This window comes from Carassius gibelio, chromosome A3 (genome assembly GCF_023724105.1).
Source record: "Carassius gibelio isolate Cgi1373 ecotype wild population from Czech Republic chromosome A3, carGib1.2-hapl.c, whole genome shotgun sequence".
Lineage (NCBI taxonomy): Eukaryota > Metazoa > Chordata > Actinopteri > Cypriniformes > Cyprinidae > Carassius > Carassius gibelio.
In genome coordinates, this window is record NC_068373.1 from 28,225,499 (window position 1) to 28,250,755 (window position 25,257).

The window sequence follows — 25,257 nt, forward strand, 5'->3', positions numbered from 1 at the left end:
TCCTGGGATTACATTTATTCTTGGAAATGATTTGGGGGAAATGTTTGGGGAGAGCATAATGTGGCAGCTTCACCCATAGTAACATCTATACCTAGAAAATCTGATGCTGAAAATTGTAAAGTATTCTCTGATTTGTTCCCAGTTTGTGCAGTCACTCAATCGATGGCTAAACGATCAGAAAATCAGGATGATGAGATTTAACTTAATCACACTTTCTTTCCTGCTGTTGTTGCCCATTAATTAAAATCTGATGTCTCTAAATGTTCCGAACAGGGAGCGCAAAGGTTCATTCTTTCCCAATTTCTGATCAGAAAGAAATTGCAGAACTGAAAAGTGAATCGGTTTCATCTGAGGTTATGCCCACTATTGCGAGTGTTAGTATGGAGCTCTCTAATGTTGATGATTGTTCTTTGACTGATCTCTTACAGATCTCTCGAGAGGAGCTAAATCGAGCACAACAGACTGATTACACCCTTAAGTCTTTATTTTTTTCAGCAAGGTCTCGCAGGGGTTCTGATGATCTTTCTTCCTTGTATTTTATTGAAGATGGTCTTCTTTGTAGGGAGGTGATTATGCACAAAGATAATGTGGAACTTAAAACTCAGATTGTAGTTCCACTGCTGTTTAGGGTTCCTGTGCTGACTTTGGCTCACTAAGGACTTGCTGATCAAACTGGAGTACAGAAAACGTATGACCGTGTTATGTGACAGTTTTATTGGCCTAAAGTAAAAAGAGATGTAGCCAAATATATCCAATCCTGTCACACGTGTCAGATTACTGGTAAACCCAATCAGAAAATACCTGCTGCTCCGTTACAGCCTATTCCTGTGGTTTCCAACCCTTTTGAACATTTGATTATTGACTGTGTTGGTCCTCTGCCATGGTCTAGGGCTGGTCACCAATATCTTCTCACCATTATGTGCCAGACTACCCGTTATCCTGCAGCTTACCCATTGAGGTCTATCACCACTAAGTCTATCTTGAAAACCCTCCTAATTTTATGTCTATCTTTGGTATTCCCAAGATTATCCAATCAGATCAGGGTTCAAATTTTATGTCCACACTGTTTTCAAAAGTCTTGCGTCAACTTAGAGTTACCCACAATGTCTCTAGTGCTCACCATCCACAGAGTCAGGGGGCTCTTGAAAGGTTTCATCAAACCTTGAAGTCTCTTTTAAGGTCATATTGTGTGGCATTTGATGCCGACTGGGAAGAGGGTCTGCCGTGGATGTTATTGGCTGGTTTTGGATGGTGGCAGGATAACAATTATCCTCATTGTCATGTAACGTCCAAGCTAATTTTGGCCGGAAGGCATATCACCCTGGAGCCCAAGACCGGTTTCCAACTGAAGCTAAGCAGGGCTGAGCCTGGTCAGTACCTGGATGGGAGACCTCCTGAGAAAACTAGGTTGCTGCTGGAAGAGGTGCTAGTGAGGCCAACAGGGGGTGCTCACCCTGTGGTCTGTGTGGGTCCTAGCGCCCCAGTGTAGTGATGGGGACACTATACTCACCTTTGGATGAGACGTTAAACCGAGGTCCTGACTCTCTGTGGTCATTAAAAATCCCAGGATGTCTTTCGAAAAGAGTAGAGGTGTGACCTCGGCATCCTGGCTAAATTCGCCCATTGGCCTCTGACCATCATGGCCTCCTAACAATCCCCATATCTACTGATTGGCTTCATCACTCTGTCTCCTCTCCTCCAGTAAGCTGGTGTGTGGTGGGCGTTCTGGCGCAATATGGCTGCCGTCGCATCATCCAGGTGGATGCTGCACACTGGTGGTGAATGAGGAGATACCCCCTGACTGTGTAAGTGCTTTGAGTGCCTAGAAAAGCGCTATATAAATGTAATTAATTATTATTATTATTATTTAATAATTCCTGGGTGGAGAGTATAAATGTCTGGCTGGACTGCCCCTCAGTACTTCCTCTGGGAGAACCCAGTTCTTCAGAGGAGTCATCTGCTCCAACCTCTTTTCTTTTGTTGATTTATTATTTATCAACGTTCCTTGCCCATTGGACTGGTATTTTCTTTTGTTTATTTAATCCCTAGACATTGTGTTATATTTTTGTAACAGGTTATGTTATATTGAATGAAGAATCCTGCTAATCAAACAAGTATGTGTGAACCTCTTTATGTGACAGTCGGGAACGAGCTGGCCGGGACACTGGTCAGTACCTGGATAGAGACCTCCTGGGAAAACTAGGTTGCTGTTGGAAGAGGTACTAGTGAGGTCAACAGGGTGTGCTCATACTGTGGTCTGTGTGGATCCTAATGCCCCAGTGTAGTAATGGGGACACTATACTGTCAACAAGCACTGTCCTTCGGATGAGACTTTAAACCAAAGTCCCGACTCTCTGTGGTCATTAAAAATCCCAGGATGTATTTCGAAAAGAGTAGAGGTGTGACAATCCCCATATCTTCTGATTGACTTCATTGGCGTTCTGGCGCAATATGGCTGCCGTCGCATCATCCAAGTGGATGCTGCACACTGGTGGTGGATGAGAAGATACCCCCGACAATGTAAAGTGCTTTGAGTGCCTAGAAAAGCGCTATATAAATGTAATGAATTATTATTATTATTGAATGTACAGTTTAGGAATTGGAGAAGAGATTGGACATCCTGCTAACATACACATACACATGTACCATTATTGCACATTTTGAGGGGATCAGTTTGAATGTAATCAAGCATTCATGTTAGACAGACACTCAAGAGTTTGTCCGGCGTGAAACCACACAAACAGATCTTCCCAAGTGATAATGATCTTGATGAGCTAGATGCATTACAATAACACTATTATTTCTCAGCACACACACACGCACACACACTATCAGGTATATAAAACGGACACTTTCCTCCTCTCCTGGTTTGAAGAGTTGTTGTCGTCTGGCTGTGAGTGACTGACTTTTCTGATCTTCTCCTCTCACTGTTGCTCCTAAACTCCTGAAAAATAACAAAAAGAAAAACAAAATCTTACAACAAAAGAGAAGAGTATCCTCAGGTAAGTTTAGTGTTCACATAAAAGGTCAATGTACATATTCTCACTGATTTAGTGTTTGAGAAAAGGCTGTTGTTGTGTTTCTTGTCTTTCAGCATCTGCTCTTTACCGTTATTCATTCCCGTCATCCTTGTCTTGCCTTGCGTTAGTGTCTTGTTTATGTCTGCTTTGATCTGCTGGTTTTGACCCTGCCTGGACTGTTTACTCTATTGGATTACCCCTTTAATAAACGACGTACCTGCAAATTGGTTCCTTCTCCTGTGTTTCCCAAAACACGTTACGTGACAGAAGGACTCCGTCCCCATAGGAACCAGCGGTATGTCATTTTTCCGTTCCCCAGCCAAGATGGCGGAGAGGCGGGTCAAGTATCTTCGGTTGACCGCCCTCCGTCAAGAGGGCAACGAAGTGGGTGCCCTGGCTCAAGTGTTCTGGTCCCTGGCTGAAGGCCTGGGATACAACGATGCGGCCCTTAAGGACCACTTCAATGGCGGCCTGGATGATCCAGTGCCTGAGGCAGAGATGGAGCAGTTGGAGACGCTGGAGTTCTGGGAATTCGTGCGCTACCTGCAGTTTCGGTGTCGGTGGGATGCCCCAGCCACTCCCGTCTCTTCCGGCAGGGTGGTCGTCAGCCCAGCACCACTGCCCAGGAGGGCCGTCAGCCCAGCGCCACAGTACAAGATGGCCGCTAACCCAGCGCCAATGCCCAAATTGGCCACCGGTCCAGCGCCACAGTACAAGATGGCCGCCAGCCCAGCGCCACAGCACAAGATGGCCGCCAGTCCAGCGCCACAACACAAAATGGCCGCCAGCCCCGCGCCACAGCACGAGATGGCCGCCAGCCCAGCGCCACAGCACAAGATGGCCGCCAGCCCAGAGCCACAGCACAAGATGGCCGCCAGCCCAGCTCCACAGCACGAGATGGCCGCCAGCCCAGCGCCACAGCACGAGATGGCCGCCAGCCCAGCGCCACAGCACAAGATGGCCGCCAGCCCAGCGCCACAGCACAAGATGGCCGACTCAAAGCCTGAGTCCCCAGATAAGGTGCACGATGCTGTCCCGGAGGCAGAGGCGGTGCACGATGCTTTTCCGGAGGCCGAGGCGGTGCCCGTTGCTGTTCCAGAGGCCGAGGCGGTGCCCGATCCTGTTCTGGAGGCCGAGGCGGCGCCCGATCCAGTTCTGGAGGCCGAGACGGTGCCTGATGCCGAGGCGGCGCCCGATCCAGTTCTGGAGGCCGGGGCGGTGCCCGAGGCTGTTCCCAATGCAGTTACCGAGGTGGTGCCCGAGGCTGTTCCGGAGGTCGAGGCGGTGCCCGACGCTGTTCCAGAGGCCGAGGTGGCACCCGATGCCGAGGCGGTGCCCGAGGCTGTTCCGGAGGTCGAGGTGGTGCCCGACGCTGTTCCAGAGGCCGAGGCGGCGCCCGATCCAGTTCTGGAGGCCGAGGCGGTGCCTGATGTCGAGGCAGCGCCCATTGCTGTTCCAGAGGCCGAGGCGGTGCCCGAGGCCGTTCCCGAGGCAGTTACCAATGCGGTGCCCGAGGCTGTTCCGGAGGTCGAGGCAGTGCCCGAGGCTGTTCCAGAGGCCGAGGCGGCGCCCGATCCAGTTCTGGAGGCCGAGACGGTGCCTGATGCCGAGGCGGCGCCCGATCCAGTTCTGGAGGCCGGGGCGGTGCCCGAGGCTGTTCCCAATGCAGTTACCGAGGCGGTGCCCGACGCTGTTCCAGAGGCCGAGGTGGTACCCGAGGTCGAGGCAGCGCCCATTGCTGTTCCAGAGGCCGAGTCAGTTACCGAGGTGGTGCCCGAGGCTGTTCCGGAGGTCGAGGCGGTGCCCGACGCTGTTTCAGAGGCCGAGGTGGCACCCGATGCCGAGGCGGTGCCCGAGGCTGTTCCGGAGGTCGAGGCGGTGCCCGACGCTGTTCCAGAGGCCGAGGCGGCGCCCGATCCAGTTCTGGAGGCCGAGGCGGTGCCTGATGCCAAGGCGGTGCCCGAGGCTGTTCCAGAGCCAGGGCCAGTCACCGAGGACCCTCCAGAGCCAGGGCCAGTCACCGAGGACCCTCCAGAGCCAGGGCTAGTCACCAATTACCCTCCAGAGCCAAGTCAAGTCACTGGGTGGTCTGCTGCTCCGTTCTGGGGGACTCCGACGTTGACCACGTGGACGTGGTGGTCTTCCGCTCCGCCCTGGAGGGCTCTGACTTTGACCACAAGGCTGTGGTGGTCTTCCGCTTCGCCCTGGAGGGCTTTGACTTTGACCACAAGGCTGTGGTGGTCTTCCGCTCCACCCTGGAGGGCTCTGACTTTGACCACAAGGCTGTGGTGGTCTTCCGCTCCGCCCGGGAGGCTTTTGACTTTGACCACAAGGCTGTGGTGGTCTTCAGCTCCGCCCTGGTGGGCGCCTCAACAGGTCCTTCAGGGATTTCTGTGGGTTGTTTTGGTTTTTTGTTATCTTTCTGTCTGTTCCCCTCAGTTTGTCTGGCCCTCCGTCCCTCCCCCTGTACCTCCTCCGGTCCTCCTCCCTCCTGGTCTCCCTGTTTTATGTTTTCATTGCTGGTGTTTGTCCCCCATGTGTTCCTTTTCCGGCCCTCCGTCCCTCCCCCTGAGCCTCCACCTGTCCGCCTCCCTCCTGGTCTCTGTGTTGTGTTTTGTCTTGGAGCGTCTGGGAGCCGCTCCGTAGAGGGGGGGTACTGTCACAGTGTCTGGGTTGTTGTTCCCCGGGGTTCCACTAGATGTCCTCCTTCTCACGGTGTCTGTCCCAGAGCACTTCCTGTTTCCTTATATGGTCACCTTCCTCCTTGTTACGTAATTGATTGTTTCCCCCACCTGTCTCCTGTTTCCCCATTATCCTTCTGTGTATAAATACCCAGTCTGTCTTAGTCTGTGTTACGGAGTCCTTGTTTAAATGTTACCGTTATTCATTCCCGTCATCCTTGTCTTGCCTTGCGTTAGTGTCTTGTTTATGTCTGCTTTGATCTGCTGGTTTTCCGATCCAGTTCTGGAGGCCGAGACGGTGCCTGATGCCGAGGCGGCGCCCGATCCAGTTCTGGAGGCCGGGGCGGTGCCCGAGGCTGTTCCCAATGCAGTTACCGAGGTGGTGCCCGAGGCTGTTCCGGAGGTCGAGGCGGTGCCCGACGCTGTTCCAGAGGCCGAGGTGGCACCCGATGCCGAGGCGGTGCCCGAGGCTGTTCCGGAGGTCGAGGTGGTGCCCGACGCTGTTCCAGAGGCCGAGGCGGCGCCCGATCCAGTTCTGGAGGCCGAGGCGGTGCCTGATGTCGAGGCAGCGCCCATTGCTGTTCCAGAGGCCGAGGCGGTGCCCGAGGCCGTTCCCGAGGCAGTTACCAATGCGGTGCCCGAGGCTGTTCCGGAGGTCGAGGCAGTGCCCGAGGCTGTTCCAGAGGCCGAGGCGGCGCCCGATCCAGTTCTGGAGGCCGAGACGGTGCCTGATGCCGAGGCGGCGCCCGATCCAGTTCTGGAGGCCGGGGCGGTGCCCGAGGCTGTTCCCAATGCAGTTACCGAGGCGGTGCCCGACGCTGTTCCAGAGGCCGAGGTGGTACCCGAGGTCGAGGCAGCGCCCATTGCTGTTCCAGAGGCCGAGTCAGTTACCGAGGTGGTGCCCGAGGCTGTTCCGGAGGTCGAGGCGGTGCCCGACGCTGTTTCAGAGGCCGAGGTGGCACCCGATGCCGAGGCGGTGCCCGAGGCTGTTCCGGAGGTCGAGGCGGTGCCCGACGCTGTTCCAGAGGCCGAGGCGGCGCCCGATCCAGTTCTGGAGGCCGAGGCGGTGCCTGATGCCAAGGCGGTGCCCGAGGCTGTTCCAGAGCCAGGGCCAGTCACCGAGGACCCTCCAGAGCCAGGGCCAGTCACCGAGGACCCTCCAGAGCCAGGGCTAGTCACCAATTACCCTCCAGAGCCAAGTCAAGTCACTGGGTGGTCTGCTGCTCCGTTCTGGGGGACTCCGACGTTGACCACGTGGACGTGGTGGTCTTCCGCTCCGCCCTGGAGGGCTCTGACTTTGACCACAAGGCTGTGGTGGTCTTCCGCTTCGCCCTGGAGGGCTTTGACTTTGACCACAAGGCTGTGGTGGTCTTCCGCTCCACCCTGGAGGGCTCTGACTTTGACCACAAGGCTGTGGTGGTCTTCCGCTCCGCCCGGGAGGCTTTTGACTTTGACCACAAGGCTGTGGTGGTCTTCAGCTCCGCCCTGGTGGGCGCCTCAACAGGTCCTTCAGGGATTTCTGTGGGTTGTTTTGGTTTTTTGTTATCTTTCTGTCTGTTCCCCTCAGTTTGTCTGGCCCTCCGTCCCTCCCCCTGTACCTCCTCCGGTCCTCCTCCCTCCTGGTCTCCCTGTTTTATGTTTTCATTGCTGGTGTTTGTCCCCCATGTGTTCCTTTTCCGGCCCTCCGTCCCTCCCCCTGAGCCTCCACCTGTCCGCCTCCCTCCTGGTCTCTGTGTTGTGTTTTGTCTTGGAGCGTCTGGGAGCCGCTCCGTAGAGGGGGGGTACTGTCACAGTGTCTGGGTTGTTGTTCCCCGGGGTTCCACTAGATGTCCTCCTTCTCACGGTGTCTGTCCCAGAGCACTTCCTGTTTCCTTATATGGTCACCTTCCTCCTTGTTACGTAATTGATTGTTTCCCCCACCTGTCTCCTGTTTCCCCATTATCCTTCTGTGTATAAATACCCAGTCTGTCTTAGTCTGTGTTACGGAGTCCTTGTTTAAATGTTACCGTTATTCATTCCCGTCATCCTTGTCTTGCCTTGCGTTAGTGTCTTGTTTATGTCTGCTTTGATCTGCTGGTTTTGACCCTGCCTGGACTGTTTACTCTATTGGATTACCCCTTTAATAAACGACGTACCTGCAAATTGGTTCCTTCTTCGTGTTTCCTAACACCTAACGTGACAGCTGCACAGTGCTGCTGCTGCTGCTGTCAAAAATATATTTCCACTGGATATGGCACTGAATTCAGTTGATGACAATTATGATGGCTGTACAAAGGAAATGGAGAATCTGGTGAAGACCAAATATCTAGAAAAAGAGATGCAATTTAATTTTGCAAAAGCTTGGAAACATGCTAAGAATCACAAGACACCCGGAGATAACTTGACAAATAATCATTTGATCGCTATTTATGTGTACACTAGTTCTAAGTTTAAGATATTTGAGGATTTCAATAATGCTGTATGTAATGAAAAGAAAAAGTACCAAAAGAAGAAATTCAAATGGCATTCACTTGTGAAGGTGCAAATTTGACAAAATATTCTAAGCATGACGAGGAGGAAGAGGTGCTGATTCCTCCATATGAGATGTTTAAAGTTACTGCTGTCAAGAAAAGAGGTCAGAAAGATCTCTGGTGTGAAACTGTGTTCACTTTGGAAAGCTCTGGAACAGTAAGTTACCTGAACCGTGCTCTATTCAAGAAACCAACCAAGACCATAACAAATTACTAAAACTGACAATGAAAGTAGGCATACTGAACAAAGGGCTTTACATTTATGAATTTATAGTGCACCAATTCCAACATTTATCTTGGTTTAGCTCAACAATTCTTTGTCCTAAAAAAAAACTTTGTTTGCATATTTTCAACAATGAAATGAAGCTATTTTCAAGTGGCCCAATTCAGTGCCCTCAGTGTGATTTTATGTGTTTGTAATTTATTACTTCATTTACACTTAACTCTTTTTTTTTTCTTTTTTTTTTTCACATCACTGACTATTTTTAGTGCTTGCTATTTAGCTGACTGCCAGCAACAGCACACTAACTGCTAAACATATTTGCTTCATTTGGAGTGTTATGTTTATTCAATGAACTCTGAAGTGATTTTTTTTTAAATATGAATGTAACTTTTTCCATCTTAGTCATGGTTGAGTTCGAGAAGAGTTTTTGTGGTTTTCATTTTGCAGAAGAATGAAGCTGGTTTTGTTTTGGGGACGGCTCTATGAGCTCAGACCTGTGCAATGATGAGTCTCTTCAGAAGTGTTCATCTCATTTCACTCAAAAATGTTGCTATCTAGCAGATAAATGTAAAATATTCATTTCAGTAGTAAAAAATGGAGAACTCCAATTAATTAAGTTATAAGATATTTGTTTGAAAAATAAAAATGTTTCTGGAAGTCATATAACAAACTATAACTTGTATAGAAAAGCTTTCCTCTATTTAATGAAGTTAAATTAATGGTTTTGAGTATATGCATGTGAAATATATCTAAGATTTTATACTTGAGCGTATTACTCATCTTAGACGGGAACAGAAAGGTTGTTCTTCTTGAAACCACACAGACCCTGACCACACAGACGTGTTGCATCAGCTTGATGCATCAGGATTACTTTAGCACTGTTTGATCTCACAGCATCTGTAATACATTTCTATTTGTGTAAATTTAGCTTGTGTTACCCCAAATCTGAAAAAATGAATCTGAACTAGAAGGATCAGTTGTAATTCTTCTCTCTCAATCATAAAGCAGAAATGGACACTAATGGCTAATAGTTAGAGTACACATCACTGTCAGCTAAATCAGCTCCTTGACCATTCATTTTTTATATGTATATATATATATATATATATATATATATATATATATATATATATATATATATATATATATGACAATATTAGTTGTGTAAAGGAATTTTAGTGTCTATAAAAACATACTGATATGTGTCTTAACTGTTTTGTCGGTGAGCTTGTATGAAATATGACTTGGTTAATTCATAAATGTTCAATTTGTTATGTTTATTTCTTTTGAATGTACGGTTTAGGAGTTGGAGAAGAGATTGGACATCCTGCTAACATACACATACATATGTACCATTATTGCACATTTTGAGGAGATCAGTTTGAATGTAATCGAGCATTCATGTTAGACAGACACTCAAAACTTTGTCCGGTGTGAAACCACACAAACACCAGATCTTCACAAGTGATAATGATCTTAACCATTTAGATGAGCTAGATGCATTACAATAACACTATTATTTCTCAGCAAACACACATACACACACGCACACACACACACACACACACACACACACACACACACACACACACACACACAGTCAGGTATATAAAACGGACACTTTCCTCCTCTCCTGGTTTGAAGAGTCGTTGTCGTCTGGCTGTGAGTGACTGACTTTTCTGATCTTCTCCTCTCACTGTTGCTCCTAAACTCCTGAAAAATATCAAAAAGAAAAACAAAATCTTACAACTAAAGAGAAGAGTATCCTCAGGTAAGTTTAGTGTTCACATAAAAGGTCAATGTACATATTCTCACTGATTTAGTGTTTGAGAAAAGGCTGTTGTTGTGTTTCTTGTCTTCCAGCATCTGATCTTCACTAGATCTACTAGAGAATCTGAGGGATTCGACTGAATCAAGATGCTGCTGATCATTGAAGCTCTTCTTCTCATTTTAGCTGCTCTAGGACAGGTAAGATTGTGTTTTAATATAAATATTACAGACATGAATACTGATGATTGATCATTATGAATCCTGTTGCTGCAGGATCACAGAGTTGCTGCCGCAAGAGATATTTATACATTGGATATGGCACCAGATTCTGTTGATGACCAATATTTGTGCTGTAAAAAGAAAATGGCACATCTGGTGGAGACAGAATATCTAAAGAAGGAAATCAATAACTCACCTGAATATAAAATTGCTTGGAAAAAAGGGGAAGACTTTGTCAAGGACCAAATTAATAAACTAACAAAGAATAATTTAATTGCTCTTTATGTGTACAGTGATATTCATGTATTTAATCTTTTTAATCCTGACACTCGTTCCGGTAAAACAAACTACACACAAATGATATTTAAATGGTATTCACTTCACTTTCTGTTAACAGAAGCGATACAGATTCTAAAGAAACAACAAAATAAATGTTATTCAACTTTCCGTGGTACCAAAGCTAAATTTAATGAGTGTGTTCTGAACAAAGAGGTTCGTTTCGGATCATTTGCTTCATCATCTCTTGATCGTAAAATAGCACGGGGCTTTGGAAATGTGTCTTGTTTTGAAATCTACACTTGTGAAGGAGCTGATGTGGCAAAATACTCTAAGCTTCCTCGTGAGAAAGAGGTGCTGATTCCTCCATACGAGAAGTTTAAAGTCACTGCTGTTAAGAAAAAAGCTGATCAGCCTGATCTCTGGTGTGAAACTGTGTTCACTTTGGAAAGCTCTGGGACACAAAGTAACCTGAACTGTGCTCTATTCAAGAAACCGAACAAGACCAAAATGAAGAAATATGTTGTGCACTGAACAAAATGCTTTAATTCACATGACAAAATCATGTACATCAGTTCCATATATAAAGAATGTTTTTCTCTCAGTTAAGTTCAATAAGTCTTTATCAGAAAACAATTTGTTTACAGAATTTCAACAAAAAAGGAATAAAGTTATATTTTAAGTGACTCAATTGAGTGATTTTATGTCTAAAAATGTATTTATTTATGCTTACACATTTTTGCTGAAAAATATTAGTGCTTTTTATCTAGATAACTGCCAGCAATATCATAATACAGCTTGCAGCAAAAATAATATATATATATATATATAGTCACGGGGGAGCACAAGACAGACACAGTGGGCGTGGCGTCAGGCCTCGGAGAGGCTTTTATTAACAGAAATCATAAAATAACAGGGAATAAAAGTGGCCAAAGGGGGAAAGTGTCCAAAATAACAGGGAATCTGGTGTCCTCGTCGTGCTGCAGGGTTTGTGTAGGTCGGGCAGTGTTCATCGAGGAAGGGTCCAGGCAAGGGGCGGAGTCCGGTGGCCGCACGCGCTCCCCTCCTTGGTCCGGGGCGTGAGGGGCGGCGGCTTCTCCTAGCGGCCGCGTCTCTGTCGTTGGCCGCGGCGCTGGTAGGGGATGGACGGCCCGGCATCCTGGCCCGTCGGCCGTGTATATGGGTGCGGTTCCCATCCGGATCGCGGGTCCGGCAGCTCACGTCTGAGTGTCGCGGGAGTCCCTCAACGCACCCTTCCTGGACCCACGAGGACACCAGTGTGCATGCACGGGGAAGAGACCGGTCTCCTGAGGAGAGGCACGTTGGGCTTTTAAACAGTGGCGGTGATGAGGCTCCACTTCCTTCAGGTGTGCCCCATCACACGCCGCCAGCCCTGACTCGTCCAGCGCCCCTCCTCTCACACACCCACTCCAGTCGGGAGCCTGGTGAAGGGCGGCGATTTAGGACGGGGTGCCGGTGACAATCAGGGAGGAGGCAGCTGACTCGTCACATTCCCCCTCCCAAGTGACATCACTGTCATTAGGGCGCCGCCCACACGGGAGTGCTACCATCCTCAACCAGGCTCCAAACGGTCGGAGTGGGCGGGGATTCCTCTACGGGCGGTCCTCCCTCTCGCAGCGCACCGGAACAGGGACAGAGAAACCGGGTTTTAGTGACAGTCTCAACCAACCACAGGGTAAAATGACAATGGAAAAGTCACTTACCCTTTGTATGGCTGGGAGGCTGTCCCCAGTTATCCTCCGTCCCAGTCTGGGTTCTCACGAACGTTTGCAAGCGAGAGGGAGTGACGTCACCAGATGTTTCCCAACTGCGCTGTCTAGGCTTCGCCTTGCCCGCATTCTCCACCAGTGTCACGGGAGGAGCACAAGACAGACACAGTGGGCATGGCGTCAGGCCTCTGAGAGGCTTTTATTAACAGAAATCATAAAATAACAGGGAATAAAAGTGGCCAAAGGGGGAAAGTGTCCAAAATAACAGGGAATCTGGTGTCCTCGTCGTGCTGCGGGGTTTGTGTAGGTCGGGCAGTGTTCATCGAGGAAGGGTCCAGGCAAGGGGCGGAGTCCGGCGGCCGCACGCGCTCCCCTCCTTGGTCCGGGGCGTGAGGGGCGGCGGCTTCTCCTAGCGGCCGCGTCTCTGTCGTTGGCCGCGGCGCTGGTAGGGGATGGACGGCCCGGCATCCTGGCCCGTCGGCCGTGTATATGGGTGCGGTTCCCATCCGGATCGCGGGTCCGGCAGCTCACGTCTTGGTGGCGCGGGAGTCCCTCAACGCACCCTTCCTGGACCCACGAGGACACCAGTGTGCATGCACGGGGAAGAGACCGGTCTCCTGAGGAGAGGCACGTTGGGCTTTTAAACAGCGGTGGGGATAAGGCTCCATTCACATCAGGTGTGCCCCATCACACGCCGCCAGCCCTGACTCGTCCAGCGCCCCTCCTCTCACACACCCACTCCAGTCGGGAGCCTGGTGAAGGGCGGCGATTTAGGACGGGGTGCCGGTGACAATCAGGGAGGAGGCAGCTGACTCGTCACAATATATATATATATATATATATATATGTACAAGTGCTGGTCATATAATTAGAATATCATCAAAAAGTTGATTTATTTCACTAATTCCATTCAAAAAGTGAAACTTGTATATTATATTCATTCATTACACACAGACTGATATATTTGAAATGTTTATTTCTTTAATTTAGATGATTATAACTAAGGAACTAAGGAGAGTTCCAAATTCAGTATCTCTGAAAATTAGAATATATCTTAAGATCAATACAAAGAAAGGAGTTTTAGAAATATTGGCCAACTGAAAAGTATGAACATGAACAGTATGAGCATGTACAGCACTCAATACTTAGTTGGGGCTCCTTTTGTCTGAATGACTGCAGCAATGCAGCGTGGCATGGAGTCGATCAGTCTGTGGCACTGCTCAGGTGTTATGAGAGCTCAGGTGTTATATGATAGTGGCCTTCAGCTCTTCTGCATTCTTGAGTCTGGCATATCACATCTTCCTCTTCACAATACCTCATAGATTTTCTATGGGGTTAAGGTCAGGCGAGTTTGCAAGCCAATTAAGAACAGGGATACCATGGTCCTTACACCAGGTACTGGTAGCTTTGGCACTGTGTGCAGGTGCCAAGTCCTGTTGGAAAATTAAATCAGCATCTCCATAAAGTTGGTCAGCACCAGGAAGCATGAAGTGTTCTAAAACTTCCTGGTATACGGCTGTGTTGACCTTGAACCTCAGAAAACACAGCGGACCAACACTAGCACATGGCACCTCAAACCATCACTGACTGTGGAAACTTTACACTGGACCTCAAGCAGCAGCAGCAGTCCAGTCCTTTTTGTCTTTAGACGCTTCTGACGCTATCTGTTGTTCAAGACTGGCTTGACACAAGGAATGCGAAGCTGAAACCCATGTCTTGCATACGTCTGTGTGTAGTGGTTCTTGAAGCACTGACTCCAGCTGCAGTCCACTCTTTGTGAATCTCAAAGGGAATGGGTTTTGTTTCCCAATCCTCTCCAGGGTGCGGTTATCCCTATTGCTTGTACACTTTTTTTCTACCACATCTTTTCCTTCCCTTCGCCTCTCTATTAATGTGTTTGGACACAGAGCTCTGTGAACAGCAAGCCTCTTTTGCAATGACCTTTTGTGTCTTGCCCTCCTTGTGCAAGGTGTCAATGGTCGTCTTTTGGACAATTGTCAAGTCAGCAGTCTTCCCCATGATCATGTAGCCTCCAGAACTAGACTGAGAGACCATTTAAAGGCCTTTGCAGGTGTTTTGAGTTAATTAGCTGATTAGAGTGTGGCACCAGGTGTCTTCAATATTGAACCTTTTCACAATATTCTAATTTTCTGAGATACTGAATTTGGGATTTTCCTCAGTTGTCAGTTATCATCATCAAAATTAAAATAAATAAACATTTGAAATATATCAGTCTGTGTGTAATGAATGAATATAATATACAAGTTTCACTTTTTGAATGGAATTAATGAAATAAATCAACTTTTTGATGATATTCTAATTATATGACCAGCACCTGCATATGTAAATTATATATATATATATAGAGAGAGAGAGAGAGAGAGAGAGAGAGATACATTTATATACATTTAAGTGTATTGAACTTCTCAATCTCAATTTAACTCGATTTTATTATGAGGTTGAGAAGTGTTTCTGACATGTTGGAGTTTTTGTGGTTTTCATTGTGCAGAAGAGCGCAGCTTGTGGTTCTGTTGTGGGCAGCTTTACTCACACCCTGTTGCTTTACAAAATGAGCAATGATGGGTCTTTAGTTAAATGAAAATGATTTATTTAAGTAGTAAATTGAGAAATTCCAATTAATTAGGTTTTTTCTACAATACTTTCCATTATTCAAGTCGTTTTACATGAACTTGAACTTTTTTACATGAAAGCTTATCTCAATTTAATCACGTTCACTAAACAACTATTAAGTGTAAGCACTTGAAAAATACTTAAGCATTTATAAATGAGTCCTACTCAAAATAGACAGACAGGAATTAAACAGTTTTTTTTTTTCTACTTGAAATTACACAGGTCAGACTTTCACAAGTGCTGCATTCTCAGATGAGATGAGAGGATTCACTCTTTTTGAGTCCAGACGAGTATCTGGTTCAAGAAATAGTGGGCGAGTATTTACTATTTATTATTAAACATCGTCGTTGGTTTAGTTAAAACTGCAGAACATAACGAGTTGTTATATTACTTTGGTCAGTGAGTAGTTTTCTGTACACACACGAAAGATAATTTAGGGAATTCACTCACTATATGAATGTGTGGACAAGTGAAGCCTTGTCATTGTCACGCTTTGATGTTCTGTAGAAACAGCACCACCTACTGGTCATTGTCTAAAATTAATTCAAAAATTATTATTATTTGTTTTTATTACAACAGGATATGTACATGATTCAGCCCTCTATATATTATTCAGCACTTAACTACTTCTAACTTTGGCTCAGATTATTAATGAGCTTGATCTCTTTTAGAAGTTTGATTTTATAATCCACAAGTGTGTGCAGTCAGTAGAGCTGAAAGACAAAACCAATCAATCTGAGGAGAGCTGATCAAAAATATAATTCAGTCCAAACATTTTCTGAAGACAATGTGAGTGGCATTTGTATGTGTATAGAGCTGGAGTTGATCAAAATACAAGATTTAGGAACTAAAGCAAATTACATTAATTCCAACATCTAGGCATCTGTTGAAATCAGATGAGTGATGATTAAAAATTATAACTGACTTTAAAAAATAAATCATAGACCTGCACTTTTCAAGGTTTCAATTCAAAAGAAGATACAAAAACATTTTTAACCAAAACTTTCTGAGAAACACACCGATCAACAGCACTTTTCAATGCAATGCATGTGTCTGCATCACAAAGCAGAAGTGAATGTGTCCAAGTAATGTTCATTTCACAAATTAACAGTTGAAGATAACAGAATCACACAGTTAGCTTACATTAAATTAATTTTAGGCAGAAGCTCATTGTGATCATAATGTTTACAACAAAGGGAAAATTTGGCCGCTGTGCATATCGATTCTTTAACGTTTTACTCATTTATTAAAGAAACACAAATATTATTTTTTTTAAATGTTTAACTGCTAACTGGTTAAATGTTGCATGTTTCTCTTTGTTACTGAAGTTTGTCTTTCTGGTCATGGACATCCACTTAGACTTATGCTCTCCTATACTCACATAATAGCCTCCCCCTTCTAGGTATGATCTGAACCATTTGAGTACCATCCCAGAAAGCCCGACCCAGTTTTCCAGTCTCCCTAGTAGTATGTTATGATCAACTGTGTCAAACGCAGCACTGAGATCTAGCAATACCAGCACCGATATTTTGCCAGAGTCACAATTTAAGCGAATATCATTTATTATCTTAATGAGTGCCGTCTCTGTGCTGTGATGTGGTCGGAAACCAGATTGAAAATTGTCCAGGTATCCATTTGAGTTTAAGTATTTGTTCAGCTGATTTAAAAACTACCTTTTCTATAATTTTGCCTGTAAAAGGAAGATTAGATATTGGTCTGAAATTGCTCAAAATTGTGTTATCAAGATTGGTCTTTTTCAGGAGGGGCTTTACAACTGCAGTTTTTAGGGAGTTTGGAAATGTCCCAGAAAGAAGTGAGGCATTCACCACTTCTAAGAGATCTGCTTCTAAGCAGTCAAGCACACTTTTGAAAAAAGATGTGTGTCAAGACAACAGGTTGACGATTTTAGGTGCTGCACTATGTCTTCCAGAATTCAATTGTTTCAAAAATAGGTATAGTATCTTTTTGATATTTTGGCCGAATCTTTCTGACCTCTGCATTACTTGAGGATGTGCTAATCGCCTTCCTGATATTGATGATCTTCTCAGAAAAGAAAGATGCAAACTCATTGCATTTGCTGTCTGAGAGCATATCACTGTGAATCTGACTTTGAGGGTTTGTCAGTCTCTCAGCAGTGGCAAATAGAGTACGAGTGTTATTTAAGTTACTGTTTATAAGGTTTGAGAAGAAATTCTGTCTAGCTGTGGCTAGTTTCACATTAAAAGCATGAAGGCTCTACTTATAGATGCTATAGTGTATTTAAAGTTTCGTCTTCCTCCACATCCGCTCTGCTTTTCTGCATTGTCTTTTCATAGTCTGAACTGCTGTTGATCTTCTCCAAACTGATTTCTGTCTGTTTGTTTTCTTACTGGCTATTGGAGCAATATCATCAATAACATTCTTAACTTTTGAGTTGAAGGAATCAAGGAGAATATCATAATAGAAGTTAATTGATAAATACAATCTGATTGACACAATCTATTTATGCCATTATTTTACACAGATCTCTGTGTGGAGCACTGGAAGTTTTCAAACTCCTTGTGCAAACAAAAATCTCACTGCATTTTTACAATTAATGACAAAAGTAAAATTATTTTTCCTACAGACACAGTACAGAAAAAGTTAAATTCAACTTTTTTGTTAGTAAAAAAATACTAATGGCTTAAGACTTCTGCACAGTACTGTATATATCATTAAATCCAATTTATTTTTACATTTATCCTTCATGACTTTCCTGCAGACTTTTAGCTCCAAACTGGATAAAATACACCGACCTGCTGTAGTGATGTACAGGTTTGATTTAGAGTTGGAGCTAAACTCTGGAAGAAAGTGGATCTCGAGGTCCAGATTTGGGGACCCCTGCTCTATGTATTCCTAGGCTCTTACTTTGAGGTTTGGCACAGATTATAAATGAGCTGGATCTGTCACTAGCCATACGTCTAACCTTGAACTCTAATAACCTAAAAACTGTGCACAGTCAGTCGAGCAAAAATATAAAACAGATCCTTTACTGTACCAAGAGCTGATCAAAATATAATTCAAACAAAATGTTAATGTATTCTGAAAACAATTTGAGTGGAGTTTATCTGTGTGCTGGACTTGATCAAAAGTTGAGTTTTAGGAACTACAGCAAATGACCTTAATTTTGACATTGCTATCTGCTGAGAACAGACGTGTCCTGCTAGAAGATTACAACATACATTTTAATTATTTGGGAAAAAAATGTAATGTCACTTCTTTCAGAGCTGCACTTTTGCACGTTTCACAATCATTCTTTCTGTGATTGCTTAAGAATCTGATTGAGTGTTCACATAAATACTAACCAAATGACCTTTCTGTACCTTTTCGACCTCTTCTGCTCACAGAGCCTGCATTTGTTTGATCCACAATACAATAAAAGCAGTAATTTAATTAAATATTATTATTATAAATAGTATTTTCAGCATCATTCCTCCAGTCTTCAGTGTCACATGATCAGAAATCATTCTAATATGCTGCTCGAGAAACATTTAATTATTATTATCAAGGTTCTAAATAGCTGTGCTGCTTTATATTTTTGTGGATTCTTCCTGGATTCTTTGATCAATAGAAAGGTCAAAAGAACGACATGTTTTGGAAATACAAATCTTCTGTGCAATGCAAATGTCTTTATGTTCAAAATGTCTTTTGATCAATTTAATAAATCTTATAATGCATATTTTTAAGAATCTACAAAACAAGTTGATACGTATATAATGTTTATGCAATGATACAAGCTGATAAACAAAACCCAGTTTTTTTTTTTTGTTGTTGTTGTTGTTGTTGTTTTTTTTTTTAAAGTCAGGCTTAGGTTATTATTTTCATGAACAAATGCATGCAAATTCACCATTACTTGCAATTATTACGAAATCAGATATATACGCACACAGAAACACACACAATCAGCGTTATAAAAAGCCACATTTCCCTCATCTTACGGTTTGAAGAGTCATTGTCGTCTGGTTGTGAGCAACTGACTTTTCTGATCTTCTCCTCTCATCGTTGTCCATGCGATCCTGAAAAATAACAAAAAAAGAAAACAGAATCAGAAAAAAAGAGACAACAATATTCTCAGGTAATATCACAATTCCATTAGTGAACATCACAGACTTAAGTCATTATTTCAAACAGTTCTGCTATATGTCATATACAAATTTAAACATTTTATTCAGTATTTGTAAAAGTCTTTTTTGTTTCTGGTTTTCTTCCAGCATCTGCTCTTCACTAGATCTACTAGATCATCTGAGAGATTCGACTGAATCAAGATGCTGCTGATCATTGAAGCTCTTCTTCTCATTTTAGCTGCTCTAGGACAGGTAAGCTTGTGTTCTAGTATGAATATTACAGACATGAATACTGATGATTGATCATTATGATTCCTGTTGCTGCAGGATCACAGAGCAGCTGCTGTTTCAGAACCGATATTTCCTCTGGATATGGCACCGAATTCTGTTGATGACCAGTATTTTGGCTGTAAGGGGAAGATGGCATACCTGGTGAAGACAAAATATCTAGAAAAGGAAATGAAAAACTCAGCTAAATTCAAATATTATTGGCAAAACAGTGAAAATTTTGTCAAGTTTCCAAAAGATCAGTTAACAAGGAATCATTTAGTCGCTCTTCATATGTACACTGGTAAATATATATATCGTCAGTTTAATGATGACACTCGTTACGGTAGAAAACAGTACAAAGACGGTACATTCTCATGGTATTCACTCCACTTCCTGTTAACAGATGCGATACAGATTCTGAAGAAACAACAAAATAAATGCTATAAGACTTATCGTGGTACTACAGCTAACTTTGATAAGTATGTTCTGAACAAAGAGATTCGTTTCGGCTCATTTACATCCTCCTCTCTCGATCGTAAAGTAACGCAAGGTTTTGGAACCAAATCTTGCTTTGAAATCATAACTTGTGAAAGTGCTGAGCTGACTAAATATTCTCAGTATCCTTACATAAAAGAGGTGTTGATTCCTCCGTATGAGAAGTTTAGAGTCACTGCTGTCAAGACGAAACAGTATTATAAAGATCTCTGGTGTAACACCGTCTTCACTTTGAAAAGCACTGGAAGAACAAGTTACATGAACTGTGCTCTATTCAAGAAAGGCTAAAAACATATGTGTTGCATTGAAAAAAAAATAATAATAAAAGTGCTCTGAATTTACATGATTTAATTATCAGTTCCACACAAATTGCTATCATTTTTTCCTCATAATTTGTGTAATTCTTTGTCAGAAAACAAGTTGTTTGTATCATTTTCACATGATGAAATAAAGCTATTTTAAGTGACTCAATTCAGTGTCCTTAAAGTGAATAAATATGTGTCTCTAATTCTTATCTTCATTTATACTAACATCGTTTTGCATCACATCACTGAACAAGTTTAGGAATTGCTTTTTAGTTTTATGTAACTGTTAGCAGTAGTGTGATAACTACTAGATTAATTTAAGATTCATATGCAGTATAAAATACATATGTGACCCTTGAGCACAAAAGCAGTCTTAAGTTGCTGGGGTATATTTGTAGCAATAGCCAAAATACTTTGTATGGGTCAAAATAATAGATTTTTCTTATTTGCCTGAAATCATTAAGACATTAAGTAAAGATATTTAGTAAATTTCCTACTGTAAATATAACAAAACTTAATTTATGATTAGTAATATGCATTGCTAAGAACTTATTTTGGACAACTTTAAAGGTGATTTTCTCAGTATTTAAATGTTTTGCACCCTCCGGATCTTCAAATAGTTATATCTCAGCAAAATATTGTCCAATCCTAATAAACCATGCATCAATGCAAAGCTTTCAGATGATGTTTACATCTCAATTTCGAAAAATTTACCCTTGGTGTTGTGGGCCAAGGTCACATATTTCCAAGTCATTTGAGAAAAAAATAATTGCTCCTTTATCGTTTTTATTTTATTTTTTATGATAACCTGATTTTACATTCATCTCTGTTGTTGACAACTGAACCTAGAGTCAATAATCAGACTCCAAACTTTAAAAATTAGTACGTATAACTTTATAAGCTATCGTAACAGTTCCTTTAATGCAACAATGTTCTACATTTTAACATTACTTAATGCAAGAGTTAAAATGAAATAAAGATAACTTTTTTTTCAACATTTCTTAATCTTGGTGAATGTTAATAATTTTAATTAATAGACATAGTAATACATTTTAATATTTCAATTTGAAATTAATTATTACGAATGAAGATGAATGAACAGTTAAGGATAGTAGGCCAACGCTGAAAAAAAAAACTGGCATAGAAATAATTCCACCTCAGAACTTGCTAGTAAACTTCTCAGTTAGTTACAAAGAAATGGCAAGTAAAACTGAATTAAATGTTAAATTAGTACAGTAGAATGTAGAATGACTGAATGACTGAAATAATATATTCTTATAAAACACTGCAAAAAAAAAAAAAATTGCAAATTAACATTCACGTGAATTAATAAATGCCTTAAACCCATTCTCAAATATTTATGCTTCTAAAGTGCAATATGTAACATCTACATTATAAGTGTCAAATGATGGGAGAAATGAGAAAGGCTTTCTCAGCCCAGAACAGAAATAAGAGGAAACTTTGGCAGCAGGCTTGATCAACAGTCATGGCAACTAAAGCAAATATTTTGATTTCAACATTCTTATCTTTTGTAAACAGATGAGAGCCGATCAAAGAAAAAAAGAAGAAGTATATTTCACCCGAAAATTACAACATACATTTCATAGGTTTCGATGACTTGCACAGTACTGATCACTTCTTTCCCACACGAACACAGTGACACAGCAGAGACCGTTCTTATCTCTTCTGCTCTTGACAGCAAGTCTTGGTTTTAAAACAAGATGTTTTCCAAACCTTTTCGATCTGTATGTACATGAGAGCATGAAGAATTCAGCCTAAATGTACAGGCTGAATTCTGCTACAGTGAGGCTCGAAAGTTTGGGCACCCCTTGCAGAATCTGTGAAAATATGAGTAATTTTCAAAAAATAAGAGATCATAGTAAATGCATGTTATATTTTATTTAGTACTGTCCTGAGTAAGATATTGTACATACAAGATATTAACATTTAGTCCACAAGACAGAAAAAATGCTGAAATTATTAAAATAACCCCACTCGAAAGTTTGGGAACCCTTGGTTCTTAATACTGTGTTCTGTTACCTGATGATCCTCGACTGTCTTTCTGTTTTGTGATGGTTGTGCATGAGTCCCTTGTTTGTTCTGAACAGTTAAACTGAGCAGCGTTCTTCAGAAAAATCTTTAAGGTCCTGCAGATTCTTCAGTTTTCCAGGATCTTTGCATATTTGAACCCTTTCCAGCAGTGACTTTATGATTTTGAGAAGCATCCTTTCACACTGAGGACATTTGAGGGACTCAAACACAACTATTTAAAAAGATTCAAACATTCACTGATGCTCCAGAAGGAAACAAGATGCATTAAGAGCTGGGGGGTGAAAACTTTTGGAATTTGAAGCTCAAGGTAAATTGTACTTTATTTGTGTACCGGGAAACATACAAGTATCTTCTGTTGCTTACGAAGGGCAGAACTAAATGAAAAAAAATTATATTTCAACAAAATAAGACAAATTTGGCCATCTTCATCGTGTTCAAAAGTTTTCACCCCCCAGCTCTTAATGCATCTTGTTTCCTTCTGGAGCATCAGTGAATGTTTGAATCTTTTTAAATAGTTGTGTTTGAGTGCCTCAAATGTCCTCAGTCTGAAAAGATGCATCTCAAAATCATACAGTCACTGCTGGAAAGGGTTCAAATATGCAAAGATGCTGGAAAACTGAAGAATCTGCAGGAGCTTAAAGATTTTTCTGAAGAACGCTGCTCAGTTTAACTGTTCAGAACAAACAAGGGACTCATGCACAACCATCACAAAACAGAAAGACAGTCGAGGATCATCAGGTAACAGAACACAGTATTAAGAACTTTTGAGTGGGGTTATTTTAATAATTTCAGTATTTTATTTTTTATTTTTTTTGTCTTGTGGACTAAATGTTAATATCTTTTATGTACAATATCTTACTCAGGACAGTACTAAATAAAAAATAACATGCATTTAGTATGATCTCTCTTATTTTTTGAAAATTACTTGCATTTTCACAGATTCTGCAAAGGGGGCCCAAACTTTCGAGCCCCACTGTGTATATATATATATATATATATATATATATATATATATATATATATATATATATATATATATATATATATTCTAATGAACAGGGGGGGGGGAATGTAAAGCTGTTTTACTCTTTTATTTGTTGATGCTTGAAAACCCATTTTCATCTCAGATGTTGCATGATCATTCTTGTATGCAATCATTCAAGCTGTTTAATACAAAAACTTTCCTTTATTAATTTCATTTGAGCTCAGAGTTAGGGTTGTTGTTAAAGATGGGACATCCGGTTCATTTCTCTGGATTGCACATTTTCATGCAAATTCACCATTGCATACAATTACTATGAATTCTCAAGAAATCATGTTGAAATGTTCACCTGTCCAGTTTGAAACCACACAAACCAGATAAAGCTATTACTTCTTAAAACACACACACACACACACACACACACACACACACACACACACATATTATCAGTGATATAAAGATCCACCTTCTACATCGTTTGAAGAGTCATTGCCATCATTGCTGTGAGCGACTGAATTTCTGATCTCCTCTCATCGTTAAGCTTCGGAAAATTGACAAAAAGAGACAACGATATTCTCAAGTAAGTTAATATTATAAAGGTTCATAATATAACCTTTTGTAACCTATAATTTCTGCTAATTTGCAGAAAATACCAGTTGCACAAATTGTCTTGTGCAAGGAATTAATTAAGAAAATGATTGTGCAACATATTCCCACTGAAGTAATAGATTTATTATTTGTGTAATACTTTTGTGTCTCTGGTTTTCTTCCAGCATCTGCTCTTCACTAGATCTACTAGAGAATCTGAGGGATTCGACTGAATCAAGATGTTGCTGATCATTGAAGCTCTTCTTCTCATTTTAGCTGCTCTAGGACAGGTAAGATTGTGTTCTAGTATGAATATTACAGACATGAATGCTGATGATTGATCATTATGATTCCTGTTGCTGCAGGATCACAGAGCAGCTGCTGTTTCAGAAGTGAAACTGGATATGGCACTGAATTCAGTTGATGACCAATTTATGGGCTGTAAATCGAAAATGGCATACCTGGTGAAGACAAAATATCTAGTGAAAGAAATCAATAGCTCACCGCAATTTAAAATTGGTTGGAAAGTGGGTGAAAATGTTATCAAGTTCCCAATAGGTTACCTGACAAGGAACCATTTAATCGCCATTTATGTGTACAGTGATAATAATATATATAAGCAATTCAATCCTGTCAATCGTTACGGTAGAAAACAGTACGAATCGAAGACATACAAATGGTATTCCCTTAACTTTCTGTTAACAGATGCGTTACAGATTCTGAAGAAAACACAGAATGGATGCAGGTATACTTTTCGAGGTACAAATGTTGAATTTGATAAGTATGTTCTGAACAAAGAGATTCGTTTCGGCTCATTTGCTTCATCCTCAACTGATTATAATGTTGCACGAGGTTTTGGATCTAAATCGTGTTTTGAAATCTACACGTGTGAAGGAGCTGATGTGGCAAAATACTCGAAGTATCCCTATGAGAAAGAGGTGCTGATTCCTCCATACGAGAAGTTTAAGGTCACCGCTGTCAGGATGAAAAAATATCAGCCTAATCTCTGGTGTGATACTGTGTACACTTTAAAAAGCACTGGAACACGGAGTAACCTGAACTGTGCTCTATTCAAGAAACCAAACATGTATAATGGTTTTTACTGAAAAAGTGCTCTGAATTAGTCAGTTCCACATTTTCTGTTATTTCCTCTTCAATAATTCTTTGTCAGTTAACAGATTTTACATAATGAAATAAAGCATATAGACACTGCAACAGCTGTCACTCATTTTCTTTTCTTCATTCATCTGTCAATGTGTCCACATATGTGGAAAATACTATAACTTGGTGTGCAGTCAATTTATAGGCAAATAGACCATAGAAGCTACCAGCCTAAACATTGGGTTTAGTCAACACATAGCAAATGATGCTCAAGCTAAAGGATGATTTGCTATGACTCCTTCTACAACATATAGCAGAAGCT

General features: G+C 42.3%; 3 protein-coding genes and 1 pseudogene across 5 annotated transcripts in view; all 4 read left to right on the forward strand.

Annotated features, from left to right (window-relative positions):
* The window catches only part of LOC127955906 (NAD(P)(+)--arginine ADP-ribosyltransferase 2-like), a 28,834-nt gene extending 3,785 nt beyond the window's left edge, over window positions 1-25,049 (forward strand). Inside the window, exons 1-3 of one of the 2 annotated variants that reach the window (XM_052553531.1) lie at window positions 23,663-23,826; window positions 24,020-24,124; window positions 24,200-25,049. In XM_052553531.1, coding sequence (XP_052409491.1) covers window positions 24,074-24,124; window positions 24,200-24,940 — 792 coding nt within the window. In that variant the 5' untranslated portion in view covers window positions 23,663-23,826; window positions 24,020-24,073 and the 3' untranslated portion in view covers window positions 24,941-25,049. Of the gene's footprint in view, window positions 1-23,662; window positions 23,827-24,019 lie in introns of those variants that run through there. The other variant, XM_052553539.1, reaches the window with a different exon arrangement.
* LOC127955895 (NAD(P)(+)--arginine ADP-ribosyltransferase 1-like) lies at window positions 2,869-11,376 on the forward strand. 2 transcript variants are annotated; one of them, XM_052553517.1, is made up of 3 exons: window positions 2,869-3,002; window positions 10,298-10,402; window positions 10,478-11,376. In XM_052553517.1, the coding sequence occupies exons 2-3, from the start codon at window positions 10,352-10,354 to the stop codon at window positions 11,231-11,233; spliced, it is 807 nt and encodes a 268-aa protein (XP_052409477.1). In that variant the 5' UTR covers window positions 2,869-3,002; window positions 10,298-10,351; the 3' UTR covers window positions 11,234-11,376. The 2 variants fall into 2 exon arrangements, with proteins under 2 accessions (XP_052409477.1, XP_052409470.1); XM_052553510.1 differs by lacking the exon at window positions 2,869-3,002 and adding an exon at window positions 10,042-10,205.
* LOC127943219 (uncharacterized) lies at window positions 3,345-8,822 on the forward strand (annotated as a pseudogene).
* Window positions 18,984-20,379, forward strand: LOC127955915 (NAD(P)(+)--arginine ADP-ribosyltransferase 2-like). Its single transcript, XM_052553552.1, has 3 exons — window positions 18,984-19,153; window positions 19,290-19,394; window positions 19,470-20,379. The coding sequence occupies exons 2-3, from the start codon at window positions 19,344-19,346 to the stop codon at window positions 20,193-20,195; spliced, it is 777 nt and encodes a 258-aa protein (XP_052409512.1). The 5' UTR covers window positions 18,984-19,153; window positions 19,290-19,343; the 3' UTR covers window positions 20,196-20,379.
* Window positions 25,050-25,257: the final 208 nt, after the last annotated feature.

What these genes read in the sequence shown, in the direction of transcription:
- LOC127955915 (XM_052553552.1), top strand. Translation starts at nt 19,344, where the DNA reads ATGCTGCTGATCATTGAAGCTCTTCTTCTCATTTTAGCTGCTCTAGGA. An exon ending in TTTTAGCTGCTCTAGGACAG is followed by an intron (nt 19,395 to 19,469) that starts GTAAGCTTGTGT and finishes CTGTTGCTGCAG; the next exon opens with GATCACAGAGCAGCTGCTGT.
- LOC127955895 (XM_052553517.1), top strand. Translation starts at nt 10,352, where the DNA reads ATGCTGCTGATCATTGAAGCTCTTCTTCTCATTTTAGCTGCTCTAGGA. An exon ending in TTTTAGCTGCTCTAGGACAG is followed by an intron (nt 10,403 to 10,477) that starts GTAAGATTGTGT and finishes CTGTTGCTGCAG; the next exon opens with GATCACAGAGTTGCTGCCGC.